We start from the raw sequence: 17,476 nt of genomic DNA, 5'->3' as shown, positions 1-17,476 counted from the left end.
TAATTTTTTAGGGAAATTTCCCTGCTACCCGTCATCAGACGAAGAGTACGGGAATAGATATGAAGCATTTGGTAGATACGGGCGCGTCAATTTCATCCGTCCATACAAAGGATTGAAAGGCATCAGCCCAGTAGAATCGCCATTTACGATACATTCTATCCATGGCGTCATTACCATCACTAAGAAATGCTTTATTTCTCTATTCAACTTGAAGGCCACGTTCTTCATTTTAAAAGATTTGTCCTCCAAATGCCATCATCGGTCCTGACCAGTTAAGAAAAAAGTCAAAATTTTAATCGTGCCCCGATTGATTGCTCGGACTCACTACCTCTAGCTAGGGATGCCTTTATACAAATGCTCGGCGAAAGGAAAAAGCCTTCGCAAAATCCAAATGAGGCTCTACCTTACAACCCGTCGGTGGTAGCAACCATCAGAACTGTTAGTGAGGAGCCCATTTATGCCAAGCTTTACCCATACCCAATGGGAGCATCAAAAAAAATGGCATAATCCAAAAGTCTAAGACCTCAATAACCCAATATGGGTAGTAGACAAAAAAGGGCTCTGGTATTGGACTTTCGCAAATAGAACGAAAGGACAATACCTGATTGCTATCCTATGCCAAATATCTCTATGATACTAGGGAATTTAGGCAAAGCCAAGTACTTCCCAACGCTCGATATGAAGTCTGGCTACCACCAGATCACTCTGGTAGAGCGTGACCATGAAAAAACTTCCTTTTCCGTTAATGGAGGAAAGTACGAGTTTCGTCGTCTGCCATTCGGATTGATTGCTGCCAGCATCTTCCAAAGAACATTGACGACGTACTGCGGGAGCAGATTGGCAAATTTTGACATGTCTATGTTGATGATGTCATCGATTTCTCAGAAGACGGGTTCCTGGGAGCATGCTCGACACTAACATGAGGGCGTCAACGCAAAAATCGAGGTTTTAAAAAAAAAACGTTAGCTTTTTGGGCTTTATTTTCACTAACAACGATGCCACTACCAACCCAGAAAAATCAAGGCCATTCAGGAATTCCCGAACCCAAAAATATATTTGACATTAAATGGTTCCTTGGAATGGCCAGCTATTACCGATGCCTTATTTGAGATTTTGCTAGGTAGCTAGGCCCGTCTCCGACATTCTAAAAGGGGAGCATGGAAGTGTCAGTAGGCACAGATCCAAAAATATTCATTATTGCCCATTTTAGTGAGCAGCAACGACTTGCAGAGGATGTCATCCTCAGATACCCCGATTACAAAAAGGCATTCGATCTAACTGCCTAGGCATTAGGCATTGGCCCGGTACTTTCCCAAGAGGGAAGACCCATTACGATGAATCAAATGGTAGAAAGCTCGCATCGACGAGTCCGGCGCTAAAATGTTTTATAGGCCCGTCGGGGATGCTCCTTCCAGGCAGCAACTTAATGTTGTGAAGCAGGAGGAAGCTTTTTCGTGCGCGTCGGAAACCATTAAATTGCTTTCAGAAGCACGCTTTTCGTCTAAATGCAGCTTCTTGCTTTTTGGAAACAAGAGACGGCACAACATTGACTTCACATGCAAGGAGTCGCTGCTTGAGGTGCTAGCGGACACCATAGTCTCCAAAGGCGTAAACGCCATTCGTTGCGGTTTGCACACGCTAGCGATGATACAGGATGATTTGATCCGGCAGTTCCCAGCCACCACAAAAAATGTTGGCTTAAAATCGAAAAAGGCATCAGCGACACCGTAGAGTTGATCTTACTGGCCACGGCCAAATACAACAAGTCTATCCATTCGGTCATTGAAATAAGGCCAGCTGACGTGGTAGTCACACAATCGAGTGACACACAATGCGAAATACAGGATAGGATAAAACTTGCCCAAAATAAGCTGAGAAGCAGGGACGGAGTTGATCGCATCGTGTCCTGTTCCGGAGTTAAAAATCCAACGGGCTGGACCTTCGGGCGAGGCCGAGCCGGGAGGAAAACTTTGCTGGCGTCTAAGTCCCGTGTTAGAGGCGTAAAATTCGCCGGGCTGCACCTTCGGGCGAGGCCAAGCCAGGAAAACTATTTCGCGAGAGTGGGAACGATGGGTGATGTCACTGATCACTTCTGTGATTAAGGCGCACAAGCCGTTTTCCACGAGTTGGAGGCCAAAAATCCACCAGGCTGGACCTTCGGGCGAGGCCAAGCCGTGGAAAACTATTTCGCAAGAGTGGGAACGGTGGGTGATGTCATCACTTCTGTGATTGGGGCGCACAAGCCGTTTTCCGCGTGTCGGAGGCCAAAAATCCACCGGGCTGGACCTTCGGGCGAGGCCAAGCCGAATAGAATTTGTCGGGCGGAGGCATATTGAAGGGAAAAGGGTGGTGACACGATCGACCGGTCGGGAATGATGTCCACGCACATCTAGCTAGGGTAGAAGACCAGTCGGGACGGGTGTCCACATACAGGTCGCATACACTACGAGGGGGAAAGCTAGGGTATTAGCCCAGTGCTAATTGCACTCACTTATTGGCGTGTCGCCCAAGCCAGGAGATCGACGGCCTAACTAAGGGGGGTGATTGCCCAAATAGGGTAGGACGAGGGCGGCCTTAATCCTGAGGGAGAAGTAGCTAACTAAGTTAGCCGGGCGACGGCAATGCCCGATCGTCCGACAGCTCGCTCCGGCCAAATTGCTGACACAGCGTCTGGCTGGAAGCCCGGGCATAGCAAGCACTACCCATTAGAATGGCCGCTATGAGTTTCATTTATGTTAGCTTTAAGTTCAGTTGTGATTTGACATTCAAAGAATAAAGAGCCGACAATCTGTCGTCAAAACCTTATTACTGAATAACTGTCTGAGTCCCTAGGCCAGCAGGTGAAGAAGGGCAGTCACCCCTCCAACATAAACTTCTTAATTCATCTTTGGGAACGCTTCGGCTAGCCGCCCAGCATCCATCAGTGGACCTGTCGTCCACCCCCATCGAATTATCTTTAATTGCGAGGGACCACCCGAGAAGACAAGAAAAGCTTCCGTTTACCGACGGCAATTCGCTTATTTGCTTGACCTCATTACTCTATTAATTTGTACTTCAATTAGGAAGGACAAGAAAAGTAAATAATAATTTTGTTGTTAAGGATCGTCAAATTCTTTTGACCATCGCTTATTAAATCCAAGAACACTCATAGCCTTGTTAACAGTCAAGAAGAACTAAATCGTTTACAGAATATATTCGGTCCAGTAACATATTATGAAGAGAATAGCTTATAAATAAAGGCGTCCCCCTATAAAAAGTCATTACGCTACATATAAGGCAATTCAGATTTAAGAGGTTGACACCAATATCAGACTGTAAACCGAAAACCGATTGCAAATTATTATAGGACAAACAAAGTTTAACATCATCGGCATACATTAATACTCGTTAATATGTTAAGACAAAAGGAAGATCATTGATGGTACATTTTTTGCCTCATTCATTGACGGATTCATTGGTCCTTGGATTCAGAGACAACTATATGGATACTGCTTGACACTTGTTGTTTCCTTTAACTGGTCAAAAATATTTCGTATATATTGAAGCCCTGATTTTTCATTCCGTTATAACATCAACTCCAATCGACCCCGGTGGTATTTCATCGAATGGCATTTTTTTACGAAAATCCGGTTCATATATTTTACTATCGGGTATCGGTTCTGACAATTTTCTTCATTCATTGCTCATTGGAATCGTCATAGGTTGTCTTCCTCGCACTTACGTAATATCGATAGTTAAAACAAAAAATGAGCAATGAATGAGGCCAACAATGTAGTATCCTAACCCCACTAATAAAGTAAATAGCAATAAGTCCAAATGTCTACCCTGAGGCACTCCAGATGTTACGTTAATCATATTGGAACTGCGTTTTTAAAAATAACCCTCCGAGTTCTTACATTCAAAAAACTTGAAATCTAAGTTAAAAGATTATTCGAAAACCCGAGCTGATCTAATTTAAATAAAAGAAGAGAATGGTTAACAGAATCAAAAGCTGTTTATCTGTAAATATAACATCAGTCTGCATATTATTATTAAATCCTTTAGCTATAATAGATGTGAATTCAAAAATGATCGTGGTAGTAGACCTTCGACTTACAAAACCATGTTGATAAGGAGATATGAGTGAGGAACACAAATGTTACAAATGAGAAGTAATAATGCGATCAAATGCCTTAGGTATTGCAGACAATTTAGAAATACCTCTATTATTTTGTACATCTGACTTTCCTCCCTTTTTATGGAGCGGAATAATAAAATAATCTTTTCAGATAGTTGCAAAAACTGATCTTGAGGTAAACAATTGAAACAGTTTAAGAATCGGTTTATAAATAGTTGAGGCACAAAACTTAAGCACGCACCCTGGAAGCCCATATGGCATGGAGAGTATGTTGGTGTTGTTGTTTTTAATTCCTTTAGATGATAACTTTATATTATTACCGCGGAAAAAAATTCAATTTGACCTGTTTAAACTGTAAGGGTACTCTGAATTAAGACAAGAATCCTCACTATAAATCAGCTATTTTAGAGTCAGTAGACGCCTCAGTTTAACTAAATCGTACTAATGAAGGCAACGCAGACATTTATAAAAGTTATAAAATTGCTTTGGATTATTTGAAAATTCGGTTTTTCACCGGTTTAAATACATAGAACAGCATTGACTGTTAAGAACATTAAAATCCGATCGAGCAACCACATATTTCGAAGAATCAGTCCGTTTGTACTTTTTGTAAACACAACCGATCACAAGCGACGCTAAACGCACGCTAAATGCTCGAAACGTTCGTATTTTGGCGCACCTACCCGCAGAATTTGCGTTACTTTAAATATACAACATCAGTATTCCCAATTTTTTACAACTCAATTCCTATTAAGCCTGAAAATTTACAATTCAAAACCGACCGGAAGGCCTCAGTTTGAAAAAACAAACAATTGTAAAAATTAAATGACAAAAAAAACAATTATTTTGATTGAATTTTTAAATACTTTAATTCATGTAAGCACAAACCAGCGCCAATATATTTGTAAATATAAAAAGTAGATACATTTTTTGTTTCGATAGAAGATATACCTTAAACTTTTTTAGTACTTATACTTAAATTCCATTCTAAACAAATATTGCAAGTTAACTTGAGCAATATCATACACTATGTACTCATTGTATAATAACGATGATTGAAATTTCTCATTGGTGACTGCTTTCCCCAACGGTATTTCGACTCCATCATTTCTTACATAGCTCATCTTCGGGTCTGGCATTGTGCGACCATGACCAAAGCAACTGTGTTTGTCCTTTGGTAGTTTTGTAATATATTTTGCTGCAGTGCATTCCATCATGTCCCCCAAAGCAACTTCGGACAGAAGCATTAATCCAGTTGAGTTTTGTTGACTTGTGCAACAATAATTTGCTGATTTCGACACCATATCTGCAAAATAAATGCCTTTGCCAAACATATAGCCAGCTGAAGGTGCTTCTGGAGGAGCAATTTTCAATCCATGCGATAATATACCAATAAAATTGGTAAGCCGAGATCCGTGCCACAACAATTTTCTATTATGTAGCTTCTTAAAGGGTTTATAACGCCTTGCTTCCCCTTGGCGAGCAACTTTGAACACATCTACAACGTCAAGATCATAGCTGCTATGGGTAGAAGCATGAGTGTTTTTTACATACTTGCTTAGAATTGAGAATTCTTCACTACTTTTATCTAGTGGGACTAATTCCGTTTTTAATTGCATGTAATGTTTATCCAAAGGATTAATATTATCAGTTGCGTCTTCGGTTTTGATAAGCCTGTAGGCAACCTCGATCTCAGTTAATGAATCAAGCATTTGTCGCAAGTCTTCGATTTGTTTATGTGTTTCAATTAATGTTGGAGATTTAACTCCAAAGTTATGAGGAATCAATGTATAAAACCTGTTAGTAGCATCAATTAAATTTGCATTACTTGTTCCGGATTCTATTAATTTAAAAATTTCTGTTATAACACTATAAGCGGATTGAATCTGATTTACACTAAGCTTCCCCAACGGCATTTTATTCATATCAATTTGAAACTCTGTCAAAGTTCTATTCATAGATTCTACATCAAACATGAGCCTTATTAAATTTTGCAATGAAATTTCTAACTTAGACTCAACAGACCGACCGCTATGAGTTAACCACTTTGGGTCATCATCATACTGCATTTCTATTGGGTACATGCGACCGGTAATTTTAACAAATTGGTCTCGTTGTTCGAATTCATTTCCAGTTTTGTCAGCATATATTTCTTTAAACTTTTTTTTAGCAGAATCACTTGTGTTAAACTCCTCAACCTTAGAGCTTCCAATACTAGTTCCAATTCGGCCCCATGAACGAAAAATCCAATACCTGAAATTTGGAGTTTGTATAAGATTAATAAAATTATTAAAATCGTGTTTTGTTAATAATTAGTAAAATAGTTTCTTATGGTACAGTATATACTCAGAAAATTTGTAGACTAATTTGATTTTTAGGTAATGCATTACTTAAAAATACCAAAATGTGTCTTTTTTCTTACAATTTAGATAGACCAATTTTGAAGGCGATTGTTTCCTTAAGTTATAGTCTATTATAGAATTACCAATATATAGACAATTTTCATATTTTTTAGGCCATTTACATTTAAAGGCCATTGTTTTTATAAGACTATTCAGACCTTTAAATTCAAGACTATATTCAAGCATAAGGCATGGTGTATGATGTAAAAAAAAATGTTTTAAAACTTATTCTTGGGCCGCTACATCCTGCTTTTTGTTTTCGAAGTAGGCTAACTCTCGCGCGGAAGGCATGTGTTCGATTTTTAACATAGGACAAACAAAAAATGCAATTTTTTATCATAACTTTAGGTTACAAGTGAACTAAAATTGTAAGGCCATTAATGCTTCGGCGCCATTTTTTAGGTCACGTTTCCTAAAATTAGTTGTAATTTTAAGATAATAAGCTGTATTAAGCTGAAAATCATCATAGCTTTAATTTTTTTAACACATACGCATTTAATTTATGTTTTAAAATAATAAACAATTTTTGCTTCCATTATTGAAGTCTATAATAACCTTGCTTAATATACGAAGGCAGTACATGTGACGATGAGCACCGAGACGTGAACTACTATATAGCCGCAATATTCGAAATCGGGAAAGAATAATCCGATCTTAATAAATGATATATCAATCAAAAGGTATAACTTTTACAACAGTTTGTGCATACTAAGAGGTTTAGAGAGTCAATTGGTTTCGGAGAAATGGGGGTGAAAATGCGAACAAATTATGTCTACATTTGGAGCTATTGGGGCCGGTAGAGCATGAAGTCTTACTTTTATAGCATTAAATACGTGTCCAACGACACCAAAATTATATCGATCCGATACTCCGTTAAAAAGAAATTCAATCAACAAGATAAAAACAGCATTTTTGAAATGGGAGTTGCAATCCAATTCATATTTTCTTAGTTATCATTTAATGCTTATTTGAATGAGCAGAAATCTATGCAAGTCCAATTCGATTATGAAAAATTCGAAATGCAATTAACAGTTGTATCATATTATTAGTAATAATGTGTTCTTCGGTTTTTTAATATACAGCTCATGGAAACAACTCCTTGTCATGGTGCTGACCTATTTTAATAAAAACAAATGGGTTCTAGTCTTGTACAAATTAAAAACGAGAATTGAAGCGAAAGTTTAAATACACTTGCAGCTTTTTCAAAAATAAAATTCGATATATATTTGTATATGTATAAAAACTCTAGAACATGATTTTCGGCTCAACTTTTCGTTCTTTTTAAAACCCTGATTGTTCCCATTGGAGCTATATGATACATTCGTCCGACTTTTATCAAATTTAACAAGAAATAAAAAAAAAAACTCTGTAACTTTTTTTTATTTTTTTTTTTTTTGATTGTTTCAATGGAAGTTATTCGATATAGTCGACCAAACAGTCTAGTTCAGACTTTTATTATACAATTACAGAGGGTATTATAATTTCAGTAAATCTTCTGCAACGCAGTGAAGGAGACATTTCCGACCCTATAAAATATGTATAAGTTAAAAGATTAATTAGGATTTTGTTATAAAAAAACAAATCAAACTTCTCTTTATTGGGTTGGATTAAGAACTAATTTACTTAAGTTAAACAATTATTGATTATAGCTACGCGTCGCTCCATCGTTCTGACGTTCTTAGATATTATTGGTTGCTGCTCTTGGTTGCCGTTGCCTTTGGCCAAACTAAAGTGTAGTTCGCCGGTGCATTTTATTGTAAGCACTTAGTTGAGTTCGATCTACTTTGGAAATTGGCTGTTCTGCATTATCAAGATCGCTGACCACAAGGTGCAAGCTCAGCGCACTCGTGTAAGTTCGTTTGAACTTTATTGAGGGCATTGCTTTGCTGTTTGTTGTGCAATCAATGCTTACTCTTTTTTTTCTGTCTGGGTGTTTGTATTATTTTGGGTGTTAACTCTTCCCTCCTTAAACGCGACTTTCCTCGGTCGCAACGTAGTAGAGTACAGGTCCGGAACGTGTGGGTTTATGTTGCGTTTCTGGCACGGAAGCTGATGCACATTCCGTTGGCCTACGCTTTCGTAGGAGTTCCGTGATTGATCATATTATAAGTAGTAGTAGGATGATGGCGGATCCGTAGCTAACGGAAGATTCTATGGTTGCCTTGCTTCTTAATTTTTCCAGCGCTTTTGTCCTGTTAATGCTGACTTCCTTGACCATTTATAGTGAGAAACTTACTGTAACTTAGTCTTCTGGTTCGACTACGTTGATTTCCCTTGACTTGAAAGTGGTTTCGCCAATAGTTACAGTCGAATTACGGTATTATATTATGAAAGAGCCTTGCAGTTGTAGAAGTTTTCCAACTAGCGAGACTGGTGCCTGGTAGTATTTCTTTGAAATCCGGTATATGTTGATTGTTGATCGTCTTACATTCTGGTTCTCGAATGTTAAAGAGACCGTTTACGCAAGTATCATTGCTTAAATCTAACAAATTTTCTGAATTACAAATTGTCTTATCATTATAGGATTCACAAGGTTTAATTATTGCAAATTATTATCTGTTACATTCTAAAAAATGTTCACATTTAATATAATTGTAAATGTAAATAAGGTCGTTGCCAACTTGACTCGAGCAAATTCCAATAATTCTTCTATGTTTAAAAATAAGTTATTTTCCTTTTTAAAAAATTTGCTCCACTACTTTGGTTTCTGTGTTCGTAAGTACAAATGAATTTATTATGTTAGATTTAACCCATGTAATTGCGTATATTATGTGGGTTATTTCTTCTTTTATTATTTGAATTTTATACTTTAAAATATTCGCTTTCTGATTTACAATTTCTTCCGAGCTCTGGCTAACTTTCAACATTGCATTAGTAGCATTAGTAAGTTGGTTAATTTTTTGATTAATTAATCTGTTAATTACTGCTTGTCTATTGTTGTTTTCTAGCTGCTCATTTATCTTATCTTCTAAGATCTAATAGTATGCGTTTTAGTTCATAGGAAAGATATGGGTGTGATTAATGAGGTGAGTGAATGAAATGATTCTTCTAATTTCGCCAGAGTTTCTTCATAGCTTTGTAGGTTGAAGATGTGGATGATTTTAAATAATCCGTCTTGTTAAGCCGCTAATCCGGTTTCGAGTGAGATGATTTGTGAATTGGAATCACCAAGCGTGTTGGTAAAAATAATCCGTCTGTTTGTTTATTTTTAATTTTCTGTTTTATTTCTTCTCGTTTTTTTTTATGTCTTCTGCTGAACTGGAGATTGTGCTTCTAAAAAACATGTCTATGGGTCTTTCTTTTTCTTTTTTTTGAGATACCACATGATTTCGGATAGGGTTGAATGAAACCTTTCTATTTGTCCGTTACTTGTCGATGCGTACGGAGCAGTGGTGTGTACTGATATTTTGAGTTCATCTTCTAACATAAACTTTATTGCGAATTTCAAGAGAAAAATGTGTTATATATAAAAAACTGAATTCTGAGTAATCTAAAAAATAATAAGGACTCGAAATAAATAGAAATCGTTACTGGCTTTACTTATTAATTATTAATTGGTTCAAAATAGCTTTCTAACGATATACAGCACACACCCACAGCTTTAGAAGTTGTGGGGCGAGAAATCTAGCTTTTCTATCTGTTTTCCCGCTAAAAATGGCTGGTTTTTCCAAAAGTGTTAGAACAAAAGTTTTTTTTAACAAACAGACGGGAGAACCATAGTTCTAATTTTAAAAATGCAGTCTACAATGTAGACTCTATGTCTAATTTATAGAACATCTTTTGTAAATATCGGCTTGATTGGTGTCGTTAGACGCGTATTCAAATCCAAAATACAACCATGCTTTAAGTCAGACTTTTTACTTCACCGGCCCCTACAACTCCATTATGGCAGAACCAATTTTCAGTAGTACTTTCACCCCCATTTCTCCTGAACCAATTGACTTTCTAAAAGTCTTAGTATGCACAAACTCTTAGCAATATTTTTTGATAACTTTGCAACTTTTTAGGATCTGACTTTTTATACCCTTGCAGAAAGTGTTATAATTTCAATCAGAAGTTTGCAACGCAGTGAAGGAGACATTTCCGACCCTATAAAGTGTATATATTTTTGATCGGCATCACTAGGAAAGTCGATCCAGCCATGTCCGTCCGTTCTACGCTAACTAGTCTCTCAGTTTTAAAGCTGCATGAAACTTTCCCAAAAGTTGTTTTTCTATTTCAGGTAGTAAATAAGTCGGAACGAGCCGGATTGGACGACTGTAGCATATAGCTCCCATTAGAACAATCGGAAAAATAAATGAAAACAAGAAAGGAAGCCGAATATCATATACCCTTAAATTATATTAAATGTTTTTAATTGAAATTGATGATTCGTTCGGACGCAATTGGTTTCATTTACCATTTTAATTTTAATCGGTTTCCACGTTAATTATTTCTGAGTCCAAATAAGGTAATTAACCAGAAGAAAACGATCACTTAGCTTATTTGGACTCAGTAATAATTAGACGTGGAAACCAATTAAAATTAAAATGGTACAAGAAAACAATTACGTCCGGACGAATCATCAATTTCTACTCCAAACACCCAAAACAAATGATAATAAATACAGCTAGAAGCTGTATACCACGAAGAGCCGACTCAGGAGATTGTAGTATGCACATATATCGAGCACCCACTGTATTAAGAGTACTAAAAGGGAACACACTGTAACACTTTGTTGCAGTGTTTACATAATTCAAAGTCCCGGTCATAAACCCAAGTGGCCGAAATACGAACCGATCGCTATGCCTTGGCCCGCACATAGAAAGTGCAAGTGTCAGCATAACTGTATCACGAGCGGACTTCATGTATGTACGTATACTTGCGCGCTCCAGACTAAGTGGGCATAGCTATATATTTAAGAATACATAACCGTCTCTCCGCTGCCTCTGTTAGCAGCGCAGCTACGAGACTCATAGCTCTTAGCTTCTAAGTAAATTTGTAAAACAAGAGAAACTCCTGAGAGCTGGAAGCGCCAACTACAGCCGATAATGGTTTAAACTTTAATAATGGTATTTTTCTTGAATTGATTGAAATTGGAATTGGAAAAACAAGAATAAAAACAATAGAAGATAAAATCAATGTTGACAGACAACGATTTCCCAAAACACAAAATAAAAAGGAAGCAAACTTAGGCAAGCCGAAGTTCATATACCCTTGCAGCTATTTCAAAAACTAAATACTCTTGAAAACGTTAAAATTTTGAGTGTATGCTTAAAAACATTGAAGCTATTATGATTTGCAGCTTAATTTTGATAGTTCCTATGGCAGCTTACCGATTGTTCCTATGGGAGCTATATGCTATAGTCGTCCGATTTTGTTGAAATTTAAACCGTAATTCTGAAATATTTAACCATTACTATATCTCGAAGAACTAAAAAAAAATAAAAAAACACCAAAGTTATAATTTTTTTTTATTTATTTTTCCAATTGTTCCTATGGGAGCTATATGCTATAGTCGTCCGATTTTGATGAAATTTTAACCGTAATTCTGAAATATTTAATATCTCGAAGAACTAAAAAAAAAATAAAAAAACAGCAAAGTTATAATTTTTTTTATTATTTTTATGATTGTTCCTATGGGAGCTATAAGCTATAGTCGTCCGATTTAGATGAAATTTAAACCGTAATTCTAAAATATTTAACCATTATCTCGAAGAACTAAAAAAAAATTATAAAACACCAAAGTTATAATATTTTTTTATTTATTTTTCCGATTGTTCCAATGGGAGCCTATATGCTATAGTCGTCCGATCCGGCTCGTTCCGACTTATATACTACCTGCAATAGGAAGACAACTAGTTTGCGTAGAAACGGACGGACAGACGGGCGGACAGACGGACAGACGGACATGGCTAGATCGACTCTCCTAGTGATGCTGATCAAGAATATATATACTTTATAGGGTCGGGGATGTCTCCTTCACTGCGTTGCAAACTTCTGACTGAAATTATAATACCCTCTGCAAGGGTATAAAAATGTATGTCAATTACATACGTCCCGGCATTATCCGAAGAAAACAAAAGCATCGCACATAAACCGGACCACACATTAAAATCTATATACAACCGAACAAAATCAATGATAAATGAAATTAACAAAAATACGTGATATATAAAATACCGTGCAACGGCAACAACAACGAAATAGGCAACAAGATATATAGGAACAACAAATTCGAAACTAAAAACCAGACTAGCACAGCATAATTCGGACTTCAAAGCTAGACACCATACGAACGCGTAAAAAACAGCACTCATGTCCCAATGTACCAATAATCATTAATCATAAAAACACCTACAGACATTCGGATGAACTACAAAACGGACACTGACAATTGCGCTCATTTATATAGACATTTACTAGGAAAAGAAAAAGAAAAATTAGTTAAAAACTCACGTCACCGGACGCAGACGTGTAAATTAAATGTATGTTAAATGTAAATTGTTCTTGTTTTACTTTTATAGTTGTTGAAGACGGTTTGCCGAAGAGCATCCGAAATATATCGACAGAATAACCCAAAATTAAAACTGTGTTATTTTTTCAACATCCTGACCTCGAGCCGGCTAACAATCTATTTTCTTGAAAACATTAAAATTATGATTTACTTACGTATATGGTTAAAAACATTAAAGCTACGATGACTTGCAGCTTAATTATTCGATAGTTCCTATGGCAGCTATATGATATCGTGTTCCGATTTTAATAAAATTAAAAGCGTAATTCTGAACTTTCAAATTATTAATAAATCAAAAAAAAACTTAAAAAAAAAAATTGAAAAGTTACATTAAACATTTTTTTTTTTTTAATATTTGAATTGTTTTTATGGGAGCTATATGATATAGCCGTCCGATTTTGATGAAATTTAAACCGTAATTTTGAAATATTTGACCATTACTGTATGTCAAAGAAAACTAAAAAACAGCAAAGATATATATTTTTTATTTTTTCCTTCTGTTCCTAGGGGAGCTATATGCTATAGTCGTCCGATCCGGCTCGTTCCGACTTATATACTACCTGCAATAGGAAGACAACTAGTTTGCGTAGAAACGGACGGACAGACGGACAGTTACTAAAAATTGTCGAGCATTCAACTTAATAAATACACATTTTACTATTTTTTGAACACGCTCCTGCATATCTAATATCATTTCTTGTCGGCTGCTTCCTAATTGGCGTCGTGGTGTAGTGGTCAAAGTACACGTCTATGAGGCAGGACGGCGCCATATAATTTTTTTAATAATAGCATTTTTTTTATATTTACTTTTTTTATTTACTTTCTTTTTAATTTTGTTTGCCTTGCGATTTTTTGATTGTATTTATAATTTTTTTTGTTTTATTTATATACTTTATTGATCAGCTAACAAAAATAAAAACAATATAAAAATATATTAAATGCCCACCTGATTTCTTAGGACATATATAAAAATGTCTTCTAGAAAAAGTAAAAAAAAAAGTAAAACAAGAAAGGGAGCAAACTTCGGCAAGCCGAAGTTCATATACCCTTGCAGCTATTTGCAAAAATAAATATTCTTAAAACAAGAAAGGAAGCAAACTTCGGCAAGCCGAAGTTCATATACCCTTGCAGCTATTAAATATTCTTGAAGACATTAAAACTACGATTTACTTGCGTGTAAGTTTAAAAGCATTGAAGCTATGATGATTTGCAGCTCAATTATTTGAGTTCCTATGGCAGCTATATGATATCAATTTCCGATTTTAATAAAATTAAAAGCGTAATTCTGAGCTGTCAAAGAATTAAATAATCAAAAAATTTTCTAAAAAAAATACAAATTAAAAAGGTTAAATTTTTGTTTTAATATTTTTATTGTTCTCATGGTAGATAGCTTTATGTTATAGTCGTCCGAATTTGATGAAATTTAAACCGTAGTTCTAAAATATTTAACCATTACTATATGTCGAAGAATTAAAAAAATAAATTAGAACACAACAAAGTTATAATTTTTTAAAAAATTTTCTGATTGTTCCTATGGGAGCTATATGCTATACTAATCTGATCCGGCTCGTTACGACTCATATACAACCTGTAATAGAAAGACAACTTTTGGGAAAGTTTCATGCCGATAGCTTTACGAACAAATAGATAGACAGACAAATTAAGATCAAGAAAGCAAGAAAACTTCAACAAGCCAAAGTTGATACACCCTTGCAGCTTTTGCAAAAAAAAAACGATTTATTTTCGTATATGCTTAAAAACATTGGAGCTATAATGATTTTCAGCTCAATTTTTCGATCTTTTTTTTAAACCCATATTGTTTCCATGGGAGCTATACTTTCCCAAAAGTTGTCTTTCTATTGCAGGTAGTATATAAGTCGGAGCGAACGACTATAGCATATATAGCTCCCATAGGAACAATCATAAAAGTAAATAAAAAAAAATTATAACTTTGGTGTTTTTAAATTTTTCTATAAGTTCTTCGACATATAGTAATGGATAATATTTCAGAATTAGGATTTAAATTTTATCAAAATCGGACGACTATAGCATATAGCTCCCATAGGAACAATCGGAAAAATAAATGAAAAAAAAATTATAACTTTTCTGTTTTTTAATTTTTTTTTAGTTCTTCGAGATATAGTAATGGTTAAATATTTCAGAATTACGGTTTAAATTTCATCAAAATCGGACGACTATAGCATATAGCGCCCATAGGAACAATCATAAAAATAAATGAAAAAAAATTATAGCTTTTCTGTTTTTTAATTTTTTTTTAGTTCTTCGAGATATAGTAATGGATAAATATTTCAGAATTACGGTTTAAATTTCATCAAAATTGGACGACTATAGCATATAGCTCCCATAGGAACAATCATAAAAGTAAATAAAAAAAAATTATAACTTTGGTGTTTTTAAATTTTTCTATAAGTTTCTCGACATATAGTAATGGATAAATATTTCAGAACTACGGTTAAAATTTCATCAAAATAGGACGACTATATCATATAGCTCCAATAGAAATAATAAAATTATATAAAATAACTACCTAATAATGAGCTGCAAATCATAATTGCTTCAATGTTTTTAGACATATACGCAAGTAAATCATAATTTTAATGTTTTCAAAAATATTTAATTCTTGCAATAGCCTGCAAGGGTATATAAACTTCGGCTTGCCGAAGTTTGCTTCCTTTCTTGTTTTTTTTTTTTTGAGCTGAAAATCATTATAGCTCCAATGTTTTTAAGCATATACGAAAATAAATCGTTTTTTTTTTGCAAAAGCTGCAAGGGTGTATCAACTTTGGCTTGTTGAAGTTTTCTTGCTTTCTTGATCTTAATTTGTCTGTCTATCTATTTGTTCGTAAAGCTATCGGCATGAAACTTTCCCAAAAGTTGTCTTTCTATTACAGGTTGTATATGAGTCGTAACGAGCCGGATCAGATTAGTATAGCATATAGCTCCCATAGGAACAATCAGAAAATTTTTTAAAAAATTATAACTTTGTTGTGTTCTAATTTATTTTTTTAATTCTTCGACATATAGTAATGGTTAAATATTTTAGAACTACGGTTTAAATTTCATCAAATTCGGACGACTATAACATAAAGCTATCTACCATGAGAACAATAAAAATATTAAAACAAAAATTTAACTTTTTTAATTTGTATTTTTTTTTAGAAAATTTTTTGATTATTTAATTCTTTGACAGCTCAGAATTACGCTTTTAATTTTATTAAAATCGGAAATTGATATCATATAGCTGCCATAGGAACTCAAATAATTGAGCTGGAAATCATCATCATCATCTTCAATGCTTTTAAACATACACGCAAGTAAATCGTAATTTTAATGTCTTCAAGAATATTTAATAACTGCAAGGGTATATGAACTTCGGCTTGCCGAAGTTTGCTTCCTTTCTTGTTTTAAGAATATTTATTTTTGCAAATAGCTGCAAGGGTATATGAACTTCGGCTTGCCGAAGTTTGCTCCCTTTCTTGTTTTACTTTTTTTTTTACTTTTTCTAGAAGACATTTTTATATATGTCCTAAGAAATCAGGTGGGCATTTTAATATATTTTTATATTGTTTTTATTTTTGCTTTGTTAGCTGATCAATAAAGTATATAAATAAAACAAAAAAAATTATAAATACAATAAAAAAATCGCAAGGCAAACAAAATTAAAAAGAAAGTAAATAAAAAAAGTAAATATACAAAAAAATGCTATTATTAAAAAAATTATATGGCGCCGTCCTGCCTCATAGACGTGTACTTTGACCACTACACCACGACGCCAATTAGGAAGCAGCCGACAAGAAATGATATTAGATATGCAGGAGCGTGTTCAAAAAATAGTAAAATGTGTATTTATTAAGTTGAATGCTCGACAATTTTTAGTAACCAAATTTAATATCAGAAATTTTGTGAGAAGATGCGATCATCACTTTGTTTTACCTCGTTAAGAGGTGTTTTTGTTTGGTATTTGGTAAAATCGCGTTGTTCACTTCAAAGTGCTCAAAAAAGTATAAAATTCGAAAAATGTATCAGATCGAAAAATTCATACACTTATTTTTTTGATTTCTCCAAGGATTCACGCTCACCGGCTTGTTTTTCATTATTTTTCTTTAAAAATTTGTTCTTACATTCTTTAAAAGTTGTATAATAATATTTAATAAAATTAAAAAGAAATATATTTTAGATGTATCCGCAAAAAAAAACATAAAAATATGGGTTTTTTCGACTTCAAATCCCTAAATTTATATTTTCGAATTGTTTTGGACGATTGGGATAATGCACATCGACCCAATTTGGGAAATATATTTCTGTATCTTCGTCTTCCATAGGGTGTGTCTATCATTCTTATCACCGTATTTTTTCGGTACCGAATAGAGAAATTTGAAGTAATGGGTCAGCCGCTTCAAGCGCTAAAATCATCGGTTGCAAATGTTTTTTCTGCTTTAG

At 34.7% G+C, this 17,476-nt stretch overlaps 1 protein-coding gene across 1 annotated transcript in view; it reads right to left on the bottom strand.

Annotated features, from left to right (window-relative positions):
• Window positions 1–4,958: 4,958 nt before the first annotated feature.
• Window positions 4,959–17,476, bottom strand: part of LOC128265738 (poly [ADP-ribose] polymerase) — a 62,045-nt gene continuing 49,527 nt past the window's right edge. The window contains exon 2 of the mRNA XM_053001938.1: window positions 4,959–6,370. Coding sequence (XP_052857898.1) covers window positions 5,080–6,370 — 1,291 coding nt within the window. The 3' untranslated portion in view covers window positions 4,959–5,079. The remainder of the gene's footprint in view (window positions 6,371–17,476) is intronic.

This window comes from Drosophila gunungcola, unplaced genomic scaffold (genome assembly GCF_025200985.1).
Source record: "Drosophila gunungcola strain Sukarami unplaced genomic scaffold, Dgunungcola_SK_2 000151F, whole genome shotgun sequence".
NCBI lineage: Eukaryota > Metazoa > Arthropoda > Insecta > Diptera > Drosophilidae > Drosophila > Drosophila gunungcola.
Note: the sequence above shows the minus strand (reverse complement) of the source record. Positions and strands in the feature narration are given on the sequence as shown.